This window comes from Epinephelus moara, chromosome 5 (assembly GCF_006386435.1).
Source record: "Epinephelus moara isolate mb chromosome 5, YSFRI_EMoa_1.0, whole genome shotgun sequence".
Lineage (NCBI taxonomy): Eukaryota > Metazoa > Chordata > Actinopteri > Perciformes > Serranidae > Epinephelus > Epinephelus moara.
In genome coordinates this window covers 39,365,651-39,377,421 of record NC_065510.1, presented here as the reverse complement: position 1 = coordinate 39,377,421, position 11,771 = coordinate 39,365,651, and the positions used below count along the sequence as shown (strand labels likewise).

Here is an 11,771-nt window from a genome sequence, read left to right as displayed (position 1 = left end):
TTATAATTGATCATATGGCCAACTTTTTATTTTTCATTCACTTTATAAAATCATTTGGCTAGTCATCCCATTAAACAGCCCTCAGAGCATCAAGGGAATGTTTACTATTCTTTTATTGAACTATAAACATACACATGTGATTCATCCAAACATTTAATCGAAGGACTACCTGTTCAATGGCCTGTTACTAGAAGTATTATTAAAAGTAGCAGTAGTGGCAGTAGTAGTACTAAGAGTAGTAGTAGTGCACGGGAACCTTTGTTTTCGAGACTGTGTTCCGTCGGACTATTTTTGTGGAGCACCGGGGCGGCACTGCGGCGGACTTTTTGATTTCACGCCGCTGCTCAACGGGATAAAAATGTTTATACTCAGCAACCAAAATAACTAACAATACGGCGGCGTGTGTTTTCGCTGTGCCGCCTCCTTATCTTTGATACAAACGGTTTAATATAGTTTATAAACTCGTGTCAGAAGTCAAACCGTTGTTATTCTAATGAACATCAACTTACTCACGCGTTTGTCACAAACAGTACAACATCCTCAGTATGAGCACCTCGGGTCCTCCACTGAAAAAGAAAAGCTACATGGGGCAGCACCAGATCAAGAAGAAAAGAAGGTAAGTTAAGTCACAGTCTTTTTCGAGTCATAGTGCTGGTTGATTTATAAGAATCAGGTCCAGATTTCTGCTGTTGCCCAGAGACATCCTCCAACCTTCGTGTCATTTCTATGGGTGAACGTCAGTCTTACTTGTGGTGATCAAACCTTTCTCTGAGTGCAGTTTCCAGGCTCCTGATGAACCACCAGACGGAGACAGGCTGTTGCAGAAACCCCTTTACATACCAGGCAAAACAAACATAAACAGCCACATGGTGAGTATTGGGAGGGAGTTTTCCTCATACTGTGTTTCTGTGTTTCTCTTCCATCTACATAGATCACAAATGACATGTATTAATCTCCATTTTTAGGATGGAGGAGCAGTGTTTCCACTGGGAGAATCCACATTAGCTCTTGATGAGGAAATGCTGCAGATGCTGGATGTTATAGACCCTGTGATGCCTGCAGCTAACAATGCCTGCCCAACAACAGTAAATAGACATGCACAGGAAGAGCCATCATCATCATCATCAGCTGCCTTTGCTCCCTCACGGGCTCTTGCACCAGCCAATAAGATTAAGAGTGACAGAGCACCTCAGCTCACAGGCCAAGGACCCCACAGAGCACCCAGCACCAAGCAGGGAGTCTGTGGGCGTAGTGATGATTGTAAGAGACCAGGATGGAGTGCTGACTGCAAAGACCTTGCACAGAGGCTTCTCTTCAGTGAGGACTCTGAGGAAGCGGAGCATGCTCAGAGGGGCTCAGAGAACATCCAGCCATCGCAAGCTTCTGGCTGCATCAATGGGCTATCCTGTAAAGAAATAAAAAATTGTCAGCAAGTAGGCAGCTCGACCAAGTGAGTCTTAATTTACACATTACCGCCCAGTTTTTCTTTTGTCTCAATTATCCGCCTCTCTACTTGTCTGTTAACTTTTTTTTACTTTGTGTGTTTCAATAGGCAGACACTTCCATCCAAAAGAAAAAGCTCTCCTCGTAGCAAAGGAAAAAGTGTGTTAAATATGAATGCTGATCCACCTCAGGATGTATCCAGGGACTACATCTTGTTCAGCCCCACGCGCCTCGCAGCGGCCATGAAGAGGGCCAAACTCCAGCAATCATTACAGAATCAGTCCGCCTCTGTGCTCACAGTCCCCACTGGCTTAGACGTCAGTACTCTCAATGACACTTCACCTCAGCCAGGTGAAGTACAATCATAAAACCTTCTTTAAGGTTAATACTTCCTGCAGTTGGTCTTGTTTGTCTGTGTTGTTGATTCCTTTGACACCTTGTCATGGTTGGATTAACCTGCTAGGATGCCCTGGGGCAAAAATGAGCTGCAGGGGCCCTCTGTCCTCTCAGTCTGTGCTTTGCATACTGTTTTCTACACTGAAAAACAGCTTGGGTGCAGAAATACTATTTGGTAATTAATTTAAAATTTAGTTTTGGAATTTTCAGCATATGAGAACAAAACTGAAATAATTAAAGTCTTTAAATTTTGAGGGCCTTGGAGCTGTTGGTCACTATTCCTGTCAGGTATTAAAGCCTTGCACCTTGTGTGAGCGTATCTCTTGTCCAGTCACAGTCTCCTGCCACCAGTTTTATTTAATAGCACATGTAAAGGTAGTTTTTTTTCTGCTGTAGGCATTGCCTTGTGTGCTCCTGCGGGACAAGCTGAAAAGTTGCTGTTATGCAGTTGGGGCTTACCAAAACCTGTCCTGGAGCGCTACCAGAAACATGGAGTCACTCACATGTTCGAATGGCAGGCTCAGTGCCTCACTGTTGGGCAGGTGCTGCAGGGAGGTAACCTGGTGTACTCTGGTAAGATCTGAACGCCTCTCTACAAAGTGATTATCAGAGTGAGTCACTGTTAGGGTCATTTTCTGCTTTACATTCCTTCTCTTTCAGCCCCCACTAGTGCTGGAAAAACTCTGGTATCAGAGCTGCTAATGTTGAAGCGTGTGTTGGAGACTAAAAGAAAAGCTCTCTTCATTCTGCCGTTTGTCTCTGTGGCCAAAGAGAAGATGCATTACCTTCAGGTGAGGAAGAGGAGGACAGAAAAGTACATGCATGTTGTTATGGATGTTGTGTTGTCCTTCTGTGTGTGTCTGTGTGTATACATCTCCATCTCTGTGACCCTGTAGAGTGTATTTGAAGAGGCAGGAGTTCGTGTGGAGGGATATATGGGCAGCACCTCAGCTGCTGGAGGGTTCACAGCACTCGATGTGGCTGTTTGCACCATAGAAAAAGCCAATTCTCTCATTAACAGACTCATTGAGGAGGACAATATGGGCCTACTAGGTAACAAACCAGTGATAACTATGTGTCTTCTTGAGGATATAACAGAGTATCAGTTTGAGAAGTGTGTTATTTTTGTGCTGCCAGGTATGGTGGTGGTGGATGAGTTACATATGGTTGGAGATTCTGGAAGAGGATACCTACTAGAACTGCTCCTTACCAAAATCTGCTACATTGCGCAGAAGCAGAACACCACTGGGTTTGTGTCCATTAATCTGTATACTCTTGTCTTGTATAACAGCTACAGTGTTTAAAGGGACAGTTCACCCAAAAAAGGAAAAAACCTACTTCTCCTTTTACCTGTATTGTTGTTCATCAATCAAGACTGTTTTGTTATGAGCTGCAGAGTGTTTGAGATATCAGCCGTAGAGAAGTCTGCTTTGTGGAATATAATAGAACTAGACTGAGCTTGGCTTGTGGTGTTCAAAGTGCCAAAAAATACATTTGAAAAACTCAACAGCAATGTCTCTTTCCAGAAATCATGACCCAGTTACTCAAGATAATCCACAGACCTTGTTGTGAGCACTTTCATGTAGGAACTATTTGCTATCTACCAAACTACACCCGGCAACTGTATCCACGCACAGGAGGAAGCGTGCATGTCCTGCTAGCACACCTAGCACCACTGAGCCAGCTAATGTTACAGCTCTGCCAAGATGGCCGCCATTAATGTTTACATCTCGTGTTGTCATGAGCATGAGCCTCTTGTCCTTGTTTTGATGCCAAGCGGCAACCTCCAGGGCTGAAAAGTTAAACCAACGCTGGAATGCCAAAAACCGCAGTTCCTAAAATGGCCACTTGAGACTGGCTCCAAAAGCAAATCAGTCCTATTAGACAGCCATGTTAAAATGCCCAATTCACAACAGAAATAAACATGTTCACAGCCTGGTACAAAAAATGTTTTTGGTCCCTATAGCTACTTTCCCCCCTTCATGACAATTGTAAGGAAAGTGAATTTTTATATTAAGGATGAAAATTACGCATAATTAAGGGTGTGGCCGCGTTGAGGGACAGATAGATGCCGTCTGGTGACAAGTCACAACCACGGCATAAACGTTGGTTGGGTAATGTAACCACTGACAGAGTATAGGCTTAGCTGTAGCTGTCCCTATTTTAGTGTGTTTTCATTTCATGAAAGTAATTGTAATGTTTTGGCACCCTAAAAAGTCTTGTTCAGCAGGCATTGGATGTTCAGTTTTTCCTTTTTTTTTTCCATTTTATTTTACTGGTTTCAAGCCTGTTTTCACTTGCAAAGATTAGCATTAGCATTATCACAGTTAACCATACCTGTAAATGCAATGTGCTTACCAAACTCGCAGCTAGCAATACAGTTAGCTCTGCTCTCTCATCCAAATATGGTCACTTCTGGCTCCAAAATGCCAAATTCAATTTTTTAAAATGGGAGTCCACACACACCAATGAGTAACGTCACAGTGGTTTGTTCATTATATTATACAGTCTATGGTAGATGCAGGCTTCCTTCCGCGAGGTGATACAGTTGGCAGGTGTAGTTCAGTCAAAAGAAAATAGTTCCTTCATGAAACTGATCACAGCTAAGTCTTTAAATTATCTTGAGTAACTGGGTCACGATTTCTGGAAAGGCGGATAGTGCGTTATTACAACTTATAAGCCGGCGGCACTTCCATGTACACAGAGTAACACTCACCACACAATACTCGCCAGTCGCCATACACCGTACACAGAGTAACACTCGCAAGTCGCCACACACCGTGTACACAGAGTAACACTCACTTCACACCGTGTACACAATGCTACACAATGCTACACAACGTGGCGAACACCAGGCTGCTAACATTACATTACGTTCATAGCACCATTTCCAAGAAAATATTAAAGTACTAGGTCCAGTACATGTAACAGCAACACATACTACTCATAATATAATTATAAACCAAGTCACTTACTTATCCAACAGCAGCAAGGCAACATCCGTGTCTGCCCTCAGCCCAATTTCTTCCTTCAGGGCTCTCCACCGAGGAAAAGCGACGCCAATACAAATCCTTGTCTGCCTTCTCCGTCGGTCACTTTCCTTCTTTGCTAATAGACCTTCAGCCGAACGTCCAGGCTTTTTCTTTGTGGTAGGATCCACTTCTGAACCGTGTCTCGGCCGCTTCTCCGCCATGTTGCTTTCTCTTTCTACCTGCGCTCTACCTCTTGCTATGACACTCTCCGCTCTTCCTCCCCCTCCCTTCTTGTTGTGAGGAAGCATCTCCTGTGCGCCAGCGCGGGAATGTCGCCGGTCGACACAAAAACTAAAAATGATATATATTGAAAAATACCGCGAAATGTTAGAGGAGCCGATCGGCTTAATCAGCATTGTGTCATCTCCTCTAGTAGTGGCATGGGTGAAACGGACATTTACGGACCTGTAGAAGTTACGCACTATAGCTTTAAGCACCTAAAGCTGAGTGCCATCTAATTCCATTACTTTCAAGAGAAGGCAGACATTTCTACGGACGTTATCTCAAACACTCGGCAACCCAAAACAAAACTATCAGACCGATAAATAGCACTGCAGGTAAGAGTAAAAATATCGATTGTTCATTTTGAGGTGATCTGTCCCTTTCAAAATCCAAGTTCTGCTGTTAAAATGTACAACTCTTTCAATTCTGCAGGTCTCTCTCTGAGGGTGTACAGATCATAGGTATGAGTGCCACATTGCCTAACCTCTCCCTCCTGGCAAGCTGGTTAGGTGCAGAGCTATACCAGACAGACTACAGACCCGTACCCCTGCAGGAGCATCTCAAGGTGGGCTGCAACATCTACGACAAGAGCCTCACAGTGGTCCGGCAGTTCACTCCTGCACTCCACATTAAGGTAACTGAGAGTGTTACTCTGATCCAATATCTGTACTATTATCATGATTCATGAATCATGCCTACTGTCTCCAGACCAGTAATATAATCGTGTGTGTGTGTGTGTGTGTTTGTGATAAATGTGATCATTCATGAAGGGTGATGATGACCACATAGTGAGCTTGTGCTATGAGACTGTGAGAGAGGGCCGCTCTGTGCTACTGTTTTGCCCCTCGAAGAACTGGTGTGAGAAACTGGCAGACAGCATTGCCAGAGAATTCTACAACCTCAGACATGCTGGTACAAAATCATTTCCGTTTTGTGCATACTATATTTATTTGTGAGGTCAAGTCCAAGTGTAGGTTGTTCGAAAGATTGTTTGTGTTCAGTCTAGATTCTGGTCTCATGCTTTCAGATTGTCAGGGTGAAGCGGAGCCTCAGCCAGTGTCGCTGGATCGAGAGGGACTAGTGGATGTTGTAGCACAGTTGAGGCGAACTCCAGCTGGTTTAGACCCCATCCTCCAGCGAACGGTGCCATGGGGGGTGGCCTTCCACCACGCTGGTGAACACACTTACACAACTTCTTCTTGGCCACAAATGAAGGGTTTTGTTTGTATATAAATAAGATAAAGTTTGTCTCTGTAGGTTTGACATTTGATGAGCGTGACGTGTTGGAGGGAGCTTTTCGTGGGGGCATGGTCAGAGTCCTGGCCGCCACCTCTACCCTCTCATCAGGGGTTAATCTTCCAGCTCGCAGGGTTATCATTCGAACCCCTACCTTCAATGGGCACTTGTTGGACCCGCTCACGTACAAACAGATGGCTGGACGAGCAGGGAGAAAAGGAGTAGACACTACAGGTATTGAAGGAAGAAGGGGAAAAAACGTGTTCATTGTGATTTCAGTTGAGCGAGCTTCTGTGAAAAAAATCGAGCACACAGAAGTTTCATACGTCCTCTTTCAGGTGAGAGTGTGCTGGTGTGTAAGGAGGCAGAGCGTCAAAAAGGTATTAGTCTCCTTAGGGGTGCTCTTCAGCCAATCAGCAGCTGCCTGGTGAGAAGGGAGGGAGAAGGCGTCACCACCAGCATGCTGCGAGCCATCCTAGAGGTATGGCTGATATCTAACTGAACTTGGCTCTTATTGAATTGACTTACAGTCCATTAATCGATCATGATTAATTCCCTTTTAAAGAACTGTTGTCTCATCCTTAGTTTTGGACGTTGCTGTGGTCAGATTAGTTTACCTTGATATATTTTTATATCCCTAATTTGAATCATCCCAACTTGCAGATCATTGTTGGAGGTGTAGCCAGCACTCCACAGGATGTGAGGTCATATGCATTGTGCTCACTACTGGCTGCCAGCATGAGATCTGACGGCAAAAAAGAATCAAATGAAGAGACCAACAAAGGAGCAATTGAGGCCTGCGTTGAATGGCTGATGGAGAACGAATTTATCAGTATCCAGAAGGACGGACAAGGTACGGTCACTTTTCCTGTTTGTTTTGACGTTGACTTTCAGTAACATATTGAAGCACTGGTACAAAGGTGTTCTTACTTAATTCAGATTGGAACAAGTTTTAAAGAATATTGCAAGCATTTTCTATTTTCACGTCATTTCATTATGAAGTGTAAAAGCTGGAGTATAAGCTTAATCATATTTACCATTGCAATAACCACAGTTCATCCTCTGATTCTTTGCATGTCCAGAGGAGCGGTACTGTCCGACTCAACTTGGTGCTGCCACCCTTTCCTCCTCCCTCTCCCCTCCTGAGGCTCTGGGAATATTTGCAGATCTCCAGCGAGCCATGAAGGGCTTTGTATTGGAAAATGACTTGCACATTCTCTATCTGGTACTTTAGTCACATATTTTGTATTATCACTTGCTTAATGTGTTTCTGTCAACTTTATTTACTCCCTGTCATCCCTGAACTTTCACCCATACATGCCTAATGGTAACTAAATCTTAATTCTATCCCTAAATCAAGCCAATTGTCCCCTCCTTACATTCTATGTCCAAATTCTTGTCAGATCACCCCGTTGTACGCAGAGTGGACTACCATAGATTGGTATCAGTTCTTCTGCCTGTGGGAACAGCTCTCGTCATCAATGAAGAGAGTAGCGGAGCTGGTGGGCGTCCAGGAAGGTTTTCTCGCACGATCTGTCAGTGGCAAACTCGTCGCCAAGACAGAGAAGCAGCGGCGACAGATGGCTATTCATAAACGGTAATGCACATGTTAATGTGAATCACACAAACTATATGTACCGTATGTCAGAGTATTGAAGATAGTCCTCTCCTGTGTATTTCTGTTCGTGAAGGAATTCTAAATATGAGAATTAAAATAGAAAGCATGTGACAAGATGCAGCTAACTTTTTGTCATATTTGCTGTAACTGCCATCATATCTACACAGGACAACATTAGACACATGATCTGTGAAAAATATGTTCCTCCTCCTCCTCCTCCTTGTAGTGCTCCTCATGGCATTTGCTAAAATCCGTCGTGGCTAAAGGAGGACAACAGATCAGAGCCTAGGAGTCTCTATCATTGCTGTCAATCGTGTCAGTCAATGCTAGCTGTAAAATGAGAAAGTTTGTGACCCTGGCCGCCGTGTTCAGAATAGTTGAAGCAAAAACCACCATCCACCAGCCGGGTCACAACCTTTCTCATTTTACAGCTAAACAGTACACTAAAATATGTTTCTGAAAACATTTGAGGTGTGAAAAAGGAAATGCAGTGACAGAATGCTGGTTCATATTTGATCAGTGCTGCCCAGTTTGACTGCTGTGTGCCATTACAAGCACTATGAGTAGGAGGAGGAATATGATTTTTTTTCTCAGATTATCTGTCTCATATTCTATGTGGATGTAATGTTATTTTTTAGAAAAGTTAACAACTTCAGCTTTAATACTAAATTATAGTCACATACTGCCAGTATGTTAACAGAAGCGAAATTACATTACCAATAAAAGATCAATAAAAGTGCCTTTGTGAAACTTCTAATGTTAAGATTTGGATGGATGTGATAAGCAGCTACTGAACATAATATTTGGTATTTATATTTGTTTATATTCACTTCAAGTTTATTGATTGTTATTGTTGAAGATTATATTACTTTATTCAGATGTTTGTGCCATTGCGTCCTTTTCCTTTATGCACATTAATTCCCAACACTGACTATGTTTATATGCACAAAATATTACGGGTTTTGGCCTTTATTCAAAAAAAGACAATATTCCTACTAAGCTGTTACCATGGCTGATGAAAATGAATATTCCACTAATATTCCCCTTTACATGCAGCTGTGCATACTCCTATTAATGTGCCCTAGGATGGCGTTTATCACGTCAAAATATAGAAAAGTGAAACAGCTGAAGCTGCTTGTGCCGTTTATCTTCTTTGCATCCAAATAAGATTTTTGTGTCAGACTTGTTGGACTGTGCGGACGCAGCCTCCCTCTTTCATTCCTCCGACCACCTTCTTAAAAAAACCAGGGTTGCAATATTTGAGCATATCCAAAACCCTGTAGATATCCAAGTTTTTTGTAATGTTTAAAAGTAGGTGTGTTTCTTCCTTTGAGCAGATATATGAGCTGCTCTTTTGGGCGTGAATCCCTACCCTAGCTTTGCAAACTGTTGGCTAGCTGGTTTGTTTACAACACAAACATAACGAAATACAGAGCTGACTGTAATACGCAAGAAGCCGTGTGTTGCAAACTGCTGTAAAAATCCCAGTTGACGCTTATTCCCAAAGTGCTGTATACAAATACATATACAAACAGAATATGCTGTTAACATTACCCATATACAATTCATAATATCATCATTTCTGGAATAATAGTGGAATATTAGTGTGCATGTAAACTTATTCTCTGTTGCCCTTGGATAAAAGGTGACACAGTAGAGAGACTAAGGCACAAAGCACTCAAGGATTTAGCCTCCTAGAGTCAGACAACAAATCAAGTTTTAGAAATGTTTTGATCACATGGGGCTTTTGTCCTTTTCACATTCTCTGTCCTCACAGGTTTTTCACCACCCTTGTGCTACAGGATCTGGTGAATGAGGTGCCGCTGGGAACAGTGGCATCCAAATACAACTGCAATCGTGGGCAGTTACAGTCTCTCCAGCAGTCTGCTTCTACATATGCAGGTACATGTTTAGACTGTTGCTGAGCGCTTCTGAGGTTTGCAGCACAGGACACTGTAGAATATACCAAGTCTGAATTCTACACAAGACTTTACATTAAACAGGGGAGGGCAGCAACAAGGGTAGTGACCTGATGCAAGAAGCAGGAGCACTTTAGACTGACGGATACACAGCATAGACTTCATTCCATTAGCTGATGTTTCGGCACCTTCATGCTTCCCTTAGAGCCATGTAAAGTGCTCATGCTTCTTGCATCGAGTTACTGTGAGAGGTTTTATGAGATCCCCGTGTAATTCAGACTTAGAGGGCGTCTGCTTAAATGTGGCTTGGTACAAGTTGGTCTGGGTGCGAGTATATATCACACAAATTATGGTGTTTATTATCAATAATCAGTGTAAACACAGAAGGAAATCCAAATTACATCAGAACCAAAAAAGCAACACATTAGGAATTCAATGACTCTAAATTATATGCTGACAGAAACACTCTGACCTCTCTGCCATCCCTTCAGGTATGGTAACGGTGTTCTGCAAGCGTCTGGGCTGGCACAACATGGAGCTGCTGTTGTCCCAGTACCAGACCAGACTGAGCTTCGGAGTCCAGAGGGAGCTGGTCGACCTTGTCAGGGTGTCCCTTCTCAATGCAACACGAGCCAGAGCGCTGTACGCACAAGGCCTCTGCACTGTCGCTGAACTGGCCAGGGCCACTGTAGCTGATGTGGAGAAAGCCCTGAGGAATGCTGTCCCATTTAAGAGGTAGGTGTGTGTTTCTGTGTGCGTGTGTTCCATTAAGATATAAATGCATGTTAGGTAAAGGAGGATATGACTCTCTTTACAGCACACAGGCGGTTTTAAATGAGGTGCCAGCAGCTGAGGTTTTAACTACATGAAAAAGCACACTCTCAGCTTACACATATTAACAAGATTGATTTCAGTGATGAAGGATAGAAGTCATAACTATATTCAACTCTTAAACTAGTCTATATAAAGAAAAGGTGATCTTTTTTCTTTGCCCCTATCAATTAAACTGTGAACAAGGGGTTCAGTGTTTCAGCAATGTTTTGATTGTTTTTTTTTAGATTCTTTGAGCAGTGTGTCGTAGGTTCTTTAATTAGGGACCTCGGCCGAAGGACGAAGTCCCTCTTGTTCTGTTTGTAATTGTTTCAATTAGATTTGATTGATTACAGTGCTTCCAAAAAATGAAACAGCTGATGAAACAGATGATACGATATTGCCACCCAAAAATACCGCGATGTTATGTTGTATCGATTTTTCCCTCACCCCTAAAAATGTAGTACCTGAACACCATATTCAGTGGCGGCTCTAGCCTAAATGGCGCCCTGGGCGTCACCTCCCTATTTTCTAAATTATGCCAGATCACAAGAGAAGTCATGACAGAAGTCGTATAAGGTTACCTTTCCTATAGAACAGGTCTATACCTTGTTCTTTTATTAAACAAACAAAATAGCCCTATGTTAATTATCTTATTTACACCACAGCATGTCATTTCTGTCTCTACATGGTCGCCTTTACAAGTCTTCTCTGCTCTCTGTATCGTGCACGGCCAATGCGCATACACACACACACACAAACACACAGACACGCACGCGCACTTACAGGTGAGTGCACGAGAGCGTGGCTCGGGCAGCATTTTCCTGTCCAAACCTGACCTGAGTCCGACGCAGTTTGTTACCTGACATAGTTATTGTTATGGACAGTGTGTAACACGCTGCTCGCGCAGCACAGCACTGTATACACAGTCTATGGAGCGGAGCCTGTGTTGCGTTCAGGTGTTGTCACATAAATAACAAATTCCAGCACTTGAATAGGCCATATAGGCGCTCCTGCCGCCCCCCCACACATTGTGACAAAGTCCCGCCCAGGGCAAACGCCCGTTCGGCCCATATCAGGATCCGCTACTGACCA

The 11,771-nt window shown here is 43.3% G+C and overlaps 1 protein-coding gene across 1 annotated transcript in view; it reads left to right on the top strand.

Annotated features, from left to right (window-relative positions):
• Window positions 1-97: 97 nt before the first annotated feature.
• The window catches only part of LOC126389656 (DNA polymerase theta-like), a 24,891-nt gene continuing 13,217 nt past the window's right edge, over window positions 98-11,771 (top strand). The window contains exons 1-18 of the mRNA XM_050043363.1: window positions 98-616; window positions 779-869; window positions 966-1,450; window positions 1,553-1,794; window positions 2,236-2,412; window positions 2,500-2,630; window positions 2,736-2,892; window positions 2,977-3,088; window positions 5,526-5,727; window positions 5,864-6,005; window positions 6,121-6,267; window positions 6,351-6,563; window positions 6,668-6,810; window positions 6,993-7,182; window positions 7,412-7,554; window positions 7,733-7,926; window positions 9,725-9,849; window positions 10,358-10,601. Coding sequence (XP_049899320.1) covers window positions 546-616; window positions 779-869; window positions 966-1,450; window positions 1,553-1,794; window positions 2,236-2,412; window positions 2,500-2,630; window positions 2,736-2,892; window positions 2,977-3,088; window positions 5,526-5,727; window positions 5,864-6,005; window positions 6,121-6,267; window positions 6,351-6,563; window positions 6,668-6,810; window positions 6,993-7,182; window positions 7,412-7,554; window positions 7,733-7,926; window positions 9,725-9,849; window positions 10,358-10,601 — 3,209 coding nt within the window. The 5' untranslated portion in view covers window positions 98-545. The remainder of the gene's footprint in view (window positions 617-778; window positions 870-965; window positions 1,451-1,552; window positions 1,795-2,235; window positions 2,413-2,499; window positions 2,631-2,735; window positions 2,893-2,976; window positions 3,089-5,525; window positions 5,728-5,863; window positions 6,006-6,120; window positions 6,268-6,350; window positions 6,564-6,667; window positions 6,811-6,992; window positions 7,183-7,411; window positions 7,555-7,732; window positions 7,927-9,724; window positions 9,850-10,357; window positions 10,602-11,771) is intronic.